The sequence below is a fragment of the Prionailurus viverrinus genome, chromosome B3 (assembly GCF_022837055.1).
Source record: "Prionailurus viverrinus isolate Anna chromosome B3, UM_Priviv_1.0, whole genome shotgun sequence".
Lineage (NCBI taxonomy): Eukaryota > Metazoa > Chordata > Mammalia > Carnivora > Felidae > Prionailurus > Prionailurus viverrinus.
The window spans coordinates 59,890,262-59,899,739 of record NC_062566.1 but is presented as its reverse complement, the minus strand read 5'-3'; the positions used below and the strand labels follow the sequence as shown (position 1 = coordinate 59,899,739).

Genomic DNA, 9,478 nt, shown 5'->3' with positions numbered 1-9,478 from the left:
ATGGGAAAAGGTAGAATATTTTTGAACTGTTATTTCTGCATGTTCTGAAACGATTTAGATAAGACTTCTACTGAATAATTAGTTGCTTTGCTTTTCCTTCCAGGAAAACTCAGTTTGGTTAATAAGCAAGTGGTGTCAGCTGTGGATTATAGTAAAAATTCAAGAGAAGCTTCTATATATTCATGAACTAGAAGAAACACAAGACAGCTATGTGGTAGAGATCCTAATATCTTTTATCATATAAATATTACATAAAGAAAACTTACATTAGATATTAAAAAAAAAAACCTTTACAATCTGTACACTTGTTTTTTCCTTGCAGTTCTTTTACATTGTACATCCTTAGACAAATTCACAAGTGGTCAGTAAAAAGGCAAGTCAATTACCAAAGAAAATGAAAAGTAATGTTGTTGTTGACAGAACAAGATTTGTCCTTATTTTGACAGATAAAAATATATGCTCAAACTTATTTCAAGTCCGTACAAGACAAAAATTTGTATCCTAGGCTTGACCAAAATTTTTTTCCAGATTATTTCTATAGTCCACTAATCCCATGTAACTCAGTGCAAATAATACTAATTTACATGCTGTTCTTCTTTGGCCCTTGCTGGACTGCAAAAACTTGTGATAAAACTGCTTCTTACCCATTTCAGTGATAAATTCTGGAATGTTTGAGACCTCTAGCCATATACATTTGACTGATTAACGGAGTTCTGACCTTTGGAGTTCTAGGATTACAGATTACACAGAAACTAACCTAGGGTCTGTATTTTGGAGGGTAAGGAGAATGAAAAAAAATTTGTGTTAGATAACTATATAAAGAAATTGAGCTGTATCACCTTTGGTCTTTATCAGAGGAAAAGAACAGTGAAGAGTATGAATTTTAAAGATTATCATAAATTTGTTCCATATAAGGTAAGTAGCAAAGTGCTTCTTAAGTTAGATACCAGGTGATGGACTTAAGCAGCCTTCTGGGGGGATTTCTGAGTTTGGATTTAGGAAAGGGTAAATTTGTGTGTAAAGTAATTCTTTGAAACACTGAAAGCTACTCACTAGCTTTGTCACTAATGCTCAGAGCAAGGAGGTATGCAAATGGGAACTGGTCTTTCATCAAGGAAACTTCTTAAATAGTCTGAATCCTCCAAGGAAGCTATACTGTATATGTTCTTCATATTCTGATTAAGATTTGGTGTTGTTGGCTTTAGGTTTGGAACTTTAAATTGTTGAGATTAAGTTCTTGGCTGTTGGTCAACTTGTATGAATTTCAAGTCTGCTTGGTACCAAGCTTTCCAACATGGAAGGTAAGTTCCCCTCAAAAAGAATGATAATTTGAACTTTTTAGAGAAATCAAGAATCTGATAAAGGAGTTTATAAACAGTTGCCCAACTAAACAAGCCCATTTATCATTAACCTTCATTACTAGAAAGCTCATCGGATTCTTGTGATTTTGCTCAACAATACTATTTATGTGGTGAGCTATTTATCTTGTAACAAACAACTTTAAATTTGTGGATTTGTGTAAATGACTAAAAGTTGTTTAATTCCACATTTTATGAAGGAGGAGACAAAATTCCAAGCCACATGCATGCTTGATATTGTATATACATAATATACACATATACACTCTGGGCTGTTATTGAAGCCTCTGATCCAATTAGCTTATTTCTAAATAGTATTAAGACCGTATAAGCACAAATTCAGTTCAAAATAGTTAACTTCCAAAAAAAAAAAAAAAAAGATGGCACATGAAAAGTTTAACAGACTCTTTTTCAAAAAGCCTGAAGTTCTTAATTCTATCCAGTGTACATCTGTGAGGACAGACATCATGTTTTTAGTATGTTTATTTTAGCTACCTGGCCAGTCATGTCTGAAGTGGTATTTGCCATGTTTCTAGGTGTTTAGTTTGGCTACTTATGACTGTGTGACTAAAACTATGAGTTGACCTGTAATTGGATAATGTTCCCCCCTGATCTGTGGCTCCATCTTTAGATGTTTATTTGTAGGTAGATATCCTCATGTGAGTATGAGCCTAGTGAGGAAGGAGTGGGAGAAGGCTAGTTGATCAGACCTGAGGTAGTGAAGTGGGAACCAGATTCGAAAAGAATGCTGGAATATAGAGGAAGTAAAGCTGTTTGTGGAATGTATTTTTCCACTGTAAGCAAGCTTTGGATGGAACAGGGTAAATCCCTCAGCTCCCAGAAAACCCACAGAAGGAAGCAAATTCATTTTCCACGGATTTTAGTTCTAAGGAGGAAGTAGCTAGGCAGGCCACAGAGAAGCTACCTTGTCAGAAAACTACAGCCATGTTTTTATCAAGCTGTAGGTATTAGTCCCGGGGTGGGGGGTGGCAGATGTTTGTGGTGTGAAAGGCAAAAATTTTGCATTCTTCAGCTTTCCTCCCCTTTGATTCAAGTGACTGGAAGAGAAGACAGTTCCACTTACTAGGTTAAAGGAAAAAAAAAAAAAAGTAACTTGCTTTTCTCTTTTAAAGGGACCTTTTAAAAGAGCTGGTTGATCTAAGGTACACCAGGTGTTTGTTATTTATTTTAGTTAAGTGAGATCTCTGATATACTCATCTACACATTGTGCTCCTTGAGATTCTTGGCTAAGAACAGTCACCCTGCTCCATCTGAGCTAAGACATGATTGCTTCTTGCAAGTTGGAGAGTTTCTATTTTCTTCTGTGCATATTTCAGTTGGATCTTTAGAGCGTCATTATCTGCTTTCAGGGTATTTATTTCCTAAAGGGAAAGGAGATGTATGTTAATAAAGCAGCAATGAATAGCAAATCAGTTCCAATATTGGGAGTACTACACTTGATTGGCATTTCCTATTCACTGTGGCTGAGAATTAAAAACTATTTTCGAGGCAGTTATTTTGCTCTGAATAGAACATAACAAGTTAAATACCAAATGAGCATGTGCAAACAGCAATTAGTTTTTGTTATCATATCAAAGATATGAATGGGTAGCAAGCAGAATACATCATTCCCAGACGATAGGTGGATAATAAAACCTTTGGATGTTATATAGTGGGAAACCTAAACTTGGCAGAAACGGAGAGTCTGTGGTCAAGTCTGAGGTATGAAAACAGTGATTTAAATGAAATGAACTATGTCATATGATGGTTTTCTAATTTCCCTCCCAAATCATAGAAAACTAATGGACTCTTTTGATAAAGAATTTATCCTACCCCCTAAATGGGAATTAGGTATCTAATTCTCTGTGGTGGTGAATTTCCACTTTTTTTTTTAATTGAAATATATTTGACATATGACATTGTATAAATTTAAGATGTACAACATGTAAATTGATAGTTAAATTTTAACACTGCCATTGTAGCAATAATCAGCACCTTTCATGTTAGTTTAAACTTTTTAAATAATTGGAATAATTTAAGATCTGGTGTCAGCAGGCTTCATTATAGTACAGTATTGTCTACATTCATTATACTACGCATTACATCTTTTGGGCTTATTTACCACTCGTAAGTTTGTACCCTTAAACAACATCTGTACTCTCCACCCTTTTTCCCCTGATAACCACCATTTTTTTCTGTTTTTATAAGTTCGGCTTTTTATTTTTATTTATTTATTTTTTATTTTTATTTTTTTTTTTAATTTTTTTTTTCAACGTTTATTTATTTTTGGGACAGAGAGAGACAGAGCATGAACGGGGGAGGGGCAGAGAGAGAGGGAGACACAGAATCGGAAACAGGCTCCAGGCTCTGAGCCATCAGCCCAGAGCCCGACGCGGGGCTCAAACTCACGGACCGCGAGATGGTGACCTGGCTGAAGTCAGACGCTTAACTGACTGTGCCACCTTCGGCTTTTTAGAATTCTATATACAAGTGATGTCATACAGAACTTGTCTTGCTCTGACTTACCTCACTTAGTATAATGTGCTCAATGTCCATGTTGTTGCACATTCCTTTCTTGTGGCTAATACTCTGTGTGTGTGTGTGTGTTGTCCCTTCATTGATGAGGTATGGACACTTAGGTTGTTTCCATATCTTGGTTATTGTTAAATAATGCTGCAGTGGACGTGGGGTGCAGATATCTTTTTGAGTTAGTGTTTCTGTGTTCTTCAGATAAATACCGAGAAGCAGAGTTGCTGGATCATATGATGGTTCTGTTTTTAATATTTGAGGAACCTTCACACTGTGTTCCATAGCGACTGTAGTAATTTACATTCTCACCAGCAGTGCATGAGGGTTCCTCCCTTTTCAGCACATCCTTGCAAGCACTTGCTCTCTAGTTTTCCTGATGCTAGACATTCTAACAGGTGTTAGTTGGTATCTCAATGTGTTTTGATTTTGCATTTCCTTGATGATGAGTGATAGTGAGCATCTTTTTATGCACCTGTTGGCCATTTGTATGTATTCTGTAGAAAAGTGTGTCTTTAGTTCTTCTCATTAAAAAAATTTTTTTTTAATATTTGTTTATTTTTGAGAGAGAGAGAGAGTGAACAAGAGAGGAGCAGAGAGAGAGAGAATCCAAAGCAGGCTCCAGGCTCTAGCTGTCAGCACAGAGCCTGACGCGGGGCTTGCGCCCACAAACCGTGAGATCATGACCTGAGCTGAAGTCAGATGCTTAACCAACTGAACCACCCAGGTGCCCCTAGTTCTTCTCATTTTTTAATCAGACTGTGTTGTTGTTACTGAGTTGTAGGCATCCTTTATATAATTTGGATAGCAGCCCTTTAACCAGTTTATGGTTTGTGAAAATTTTCTCCTATTCTGTATGTTGCCTTTTTATTTGGTTAATTCATTGGCTTTGCAAAACCTTTTAAGTTTGATGTAGTCTCATTTGTTGATTTGCTTTTGGTGTTATATCAAAAAAAAAAAAAAGTCATTGCCAAGACCAGTGTTGGGGAGCTTCTTCCATATGTTTTCTTTTAGGAGTTTTATAGTTATCACGTCTTATGTTTAAGTCTTTTATACATTTTGAGTTAATTTTTGTGAGTGGTGTTAAGATAGGGGTCTAATTTCATTGCTCTTGCATGTACTTGTCCAATTTTCCCAACGCTATTTGTTAAAGAGATTATCCTTTTCCCCCTTGGGTGCTCTTGGCGCCCTTATCAAATATTAGCTCACTGTATAAGCAAGGTTTAATTCTGGGCTCTCTGTTCCACTGGTCTATGTGTCTGTTTTTGTGTCAGTACCATACTGATTTTATTGCTGTAGCATTGAGTATAGTTTGAAATCAGGAAGTATGATACCTCTGCCTTTATTCTTTTGCGGTTCCATACAAATTTTAGGATTTTTTTTTTCCATTTCTGTGAAGAATGCCATTAGTATTTTAATAGGGATTTCATTGAATCTGTAGATGGCTTTGTGTAGTGTAGACATTTTAACAATTCTTCAGATCATGAACATGGGATATCTTTCCATTTGTTTGTGTCTTCAGTTTCTTTCAGCAGAGTCTTGTTTTCATTGTACAGAATTTTCACTTCCTCGGTTAAATTTATTCCTAAATATTTCATTGCTTCTGGTGTTACTGTGAATAGGACAGTTTTCTTTTTCAGATGTTTCATCCTTAGTGTGTAGAAATGCAGCTGATTTCTTTATGTTGACTTTGTAGCCTGCAGCTATACCAAAATTGTTGATTAGTTCAAACAGTATTTTGGTTATTTTGGCGATTTTATATATACAGACTCATGTGCAAATATTGACAGTTTTACTTCTTCCCTGATTTGGATGCTATTTTTTTTGTCTTGCCTAGCTGCTCTAAGATTTCCAGTGATATGCTGAATAAGAGTGGTGAGAGTAGGCATCCTTGTGTCTTGTTTCTGATCAGTGGAAAAGCTTTAACTTTTTTCCCCATTCAGTGTAATGTTAGCTGTGGGTTTATCGTTTTGGGCCCTTATGTTGAGGTATGTTCCTTCTATACCCAGTTTGGTGTTTTGTTTTGTTTTATGATGAAAGGATGTTTGCTGTATTTTGTCAAATGCCTTTTCTGCCTCTACTGAGATGATCATGTGATTTTTATCTTTCATTTTGCTAATGTGATACATTTATTGATTTGCCTATGTTATCTACTTGCATTCAGTGGATAAATCCTAGTTTGGTCATGGTGTATAATCCTTTTTGTATGTTCTTGGATTTAGTTTGATAATATTTTGTTGAGAATGTTTACATCTGTATTTATCAGCAATACTGGTCTGTAGTTTTGTTTCCTAATCTGGCTCTGGTATCGGGTAATGCTGTTCTCTTAGAATACGTTTGGAAGCATTTCTTCCTCATTTTTTGGGAAGATTGTGAGATGAACATTTGGTAGAATTTGCCAGTGAAGCTGTCTGATCTTGGGGCTTTCTCTGTTGGCTAGGTTTCGATTACTGATATAATTTCTTTGCCCTTGATTGGTCTGTTTAGATTTTTATTTCTTCCTCATTCAGTCTTGGTAGGTTGTGTGTTTCTAGAAATTTATTTCTAGGTTATCTAATTTGTTGGCTTATAATTTTCATAATGGTCTCTTATGGTCCGATTTGTGTAGTAACAGTTGCAGTGTCTCCTTTCACGTTTTTTAAAATGTATGTATGTATGTTTGTTTTGAGAGAGAGAGCACACAGGGAGGGAGAGAGAGAGAGAATCTTAAGAGAGCCCCAACACTGGGCTTGATCTCAAAACCTGAGCTGATATCAAGAGTCGGACGCTTAACCGACTGAGCCACCCAGGTGCTCCTCTTTTTGCATTTCTAATTTTGAGACTTCTTTTTTCTCCTTAGTTTGGCTAAGGATTTGTCAATTTTATCTTTTTCAAGAACCAGGTTTTATTTTAGTCGATCCTTTCTATTTTTCTGGACTCTTCTTCCTGCTAATTTTGGGCTTATTTAGTCCTTTTTTTTCTTTTTCTAATTCTTTTAGGTTGTGTATTTGAGAAATAATTTCTTCATATATGCATTTAACTGTAAAAGCTCTCTCAGAGTTGCTTTTGCTGCATTCCATAATTTTTAAACTTCCTTTTGGTTTCTTGACTCATTTGTTCAGAAATGTGTTGTCTGGTTTCTAAATACTTATAGATTTTCCAGCTTTCCTCTGGTTGATTTCTAGTTTCAGACCATGTGGTCAGAAAAAAAATGGTCTGATTTCAGTCTCCTTAAATTTGCTGAGATTTGTTTTGTGCCTATCATAATATTCTGTCCTAGAAAATGTTCTTTGTGCACTTGAGAAGAATCTGTATTCTGCTGTTAGATGTTCTGTATGTTAAGTCCATTTGTTTAAGAATTTGGTTCAATTCCAACGTTTCCTTGTTAATTTTCTGTCTGGGTGACCTGTTTATCATTGACATTGGGGTATTGAAACTCCATGTTATCACTGTTTTTGTCTACTTCTCCCTTTAGATCTGTTAGTATTTTAGCGTTCCAATATTGGGTGTGTACATATTACTGTTGTGTTATCTTGTTGATGTATCATATCCTTTTATCATTATATGACGACCTTTGTTATGATTTTTGACTTGAAGTCTATTTTCTTTGATAAAAGTGTGGCTATTCCCGCTTTGTTTTGGTTTCTGTTTGCATGGAATATCCTCTTCCATTCCTTTACTTTCAGCTGTTTGGAGCTGAAATGAGTTTCCTTAGGCAGCATAGAATTGGGTCTTATTTTTTAACCATTGAGCCACTCTGTGACTTCTGATTGGTGAAACCAATCTATTTATATTTTAGAGTGATTATTCTTAGGTAAAGACTTACCACTGCCATCTTATTTGCCTTCTGGTTGTTTTATATCTCCATTTTCTCTTCCTCTCTACCTTTGTAAAGTGATTTTTCCGTGGTGATTTGCAGTCTTTTTTTTTTTAATGTTTTGTGGTGGTCTTTTTTTGCTCTGTGGTTACCATGTGACTTATGTATAAATGATAAATAAAATGGTCCTTTTTATCTTAAAAATTTTTTTTAACTTTGAGAGACAGAGTGTGAGTGCGGGAGGGGCAAAGAGAGGGAGACACAGAACTGGAAGCAGGCTCAAGGCTCTGAGCTGTGAGCACAGAGCCCAGCGCGGGGCTTGAACCCAAAAGGCGTGAGATCGTGACCTGAGGTGAGGTCGGACACTTAACCGACTGAGCCACCCAGGCACCCCAATATGTGTTTATTTTTGAGAGAGAGAGAGCATGCAAGCAGAGAGGGAGACATAGAATTGAAAGCAGGCTTCAGGCTCTGAGCTGTTAGCACAGAGCCTGACTCGGGACTTGAACTCACAAACCACGAGATTGTGACCTGAGCCGAAGTCAGACACTTAACCAACTGACCCAGGTGCCCCTTGGTCCTTTTTATTGCCTTTGTTTACCTATAAAGGTTCTACTTTTTTATTTCTTCCTTTTTATATTTATGTCACAACTTATCTTTTTTTACTGTGAATTCACTGAGAAATTATAGTAGCTATAGTTATCTTTAATGCTCCTTTCCTGAGGCCTTTATACTCTAAGAGGTTGAATACACCATTCTAATATAGTCACAGTTTTCTGTTTATTTCTCATCACTGGTGGAATTTTATGTACTTTTCATTTGCTTTTATGTCACTAATTAGCATCTTTTCATTTCAGTTTGGAGAACTACTTTCAGCATTTCTTGCAAGGCAGGTCTCATGGTGGTGAGTTCCTTCACATTTTGTCTGAGAAAGCATTTTACCTTTGTATCTGAAAGGTGAGTTGACTGAAAGGTATTCTTGATGGGCAGTTTTTATCTTTTACTACTTTGTCATTCCACTCTCTCATGGCCTTCGAGTGTCTGCTGAGAAACCTGACAGCTAATGGGGGTTCCTTTGTAGGTTTCTCCTTTTTCTCCAGTCTCTAAGATTCTTTATCACTGACTTCTGACAGTTGCTTATAATGTCTTGAATAAGGTCTTTGTACATTAATTGAGTGGTCCATTAGCTTCTTGGACTTGTGTTCTCCAATTTCTTCTCCATGTTGAAGAGATTCTCAGCTATTATTTCTCTAAATATGCTCTCTCTCCCTTTTCCTTCTGGTAGCCCTGTTAACAGTTTTCTCATTATATCTGATAGCTTCTGCAGGGTTTCTTCACTTTTTAGTTCTCTTGCCTCTTCTGAATCATTTCTAAATTCCTATCCTCTAAGTTGTTAGCTCTTGATCTGATTTCCTAAGCTTTCTAGTCTACTGCATTCTGTATCTCATTGAATTCTTTAGCTCTGGAATCTCTGGTGTTTTTTAAAAAATTTCAGTCTTTGTGCTAATTAACTCCTTCTGTTCATTAGTTTTATTCTTTGGTTTATTGAATTAGCTTTCTGAGTTGAATCTCTTCATAACAACTATTCTGAATTCTTGATCAGTTAAGATCCCAATATTCCATGCCTTTGAGTTTGGTTGCTGGAATATACTGTGATTTCTCAGAATATTCGATGAAACGTGCCTCTGCCATCACATGTGAAGTAGCACACACTTTTCTTGTTGATTTTGTTACAGTTCAACAGACAGGCAGTTAAATCCTTTCTGTTTTTCCTAAGGTGGCCACATGCTGTAGCTCA

At 36.2% G+C, this 9,478-nt stretch overlaps 1 protein-coding gene across 1 annotated transcript in view; it reads right to left on the bottom strand.

The window, feature by feature from the left end:
- Positions 1-212: 212 nt before the first annotated feature.
- Positions 213-9,478, bottom strand: part of RASGRP1 (RAS guanyl releasing protein 1) — an 80,149-nt gene continuing 70,883 nt past the window's right edge. The window contains exon 17 of the mRNA XM_047862147.1: positions 213-2,740. Within this exon, the coding sequence (XP_047718103.1) occupies positions 2,606-2,740 (135 nt within the window). The 3' untranslated portion in view covers positions 213-2,605. The remainder of the gene's footprint in view (positions 2,741-9,478) is intronic.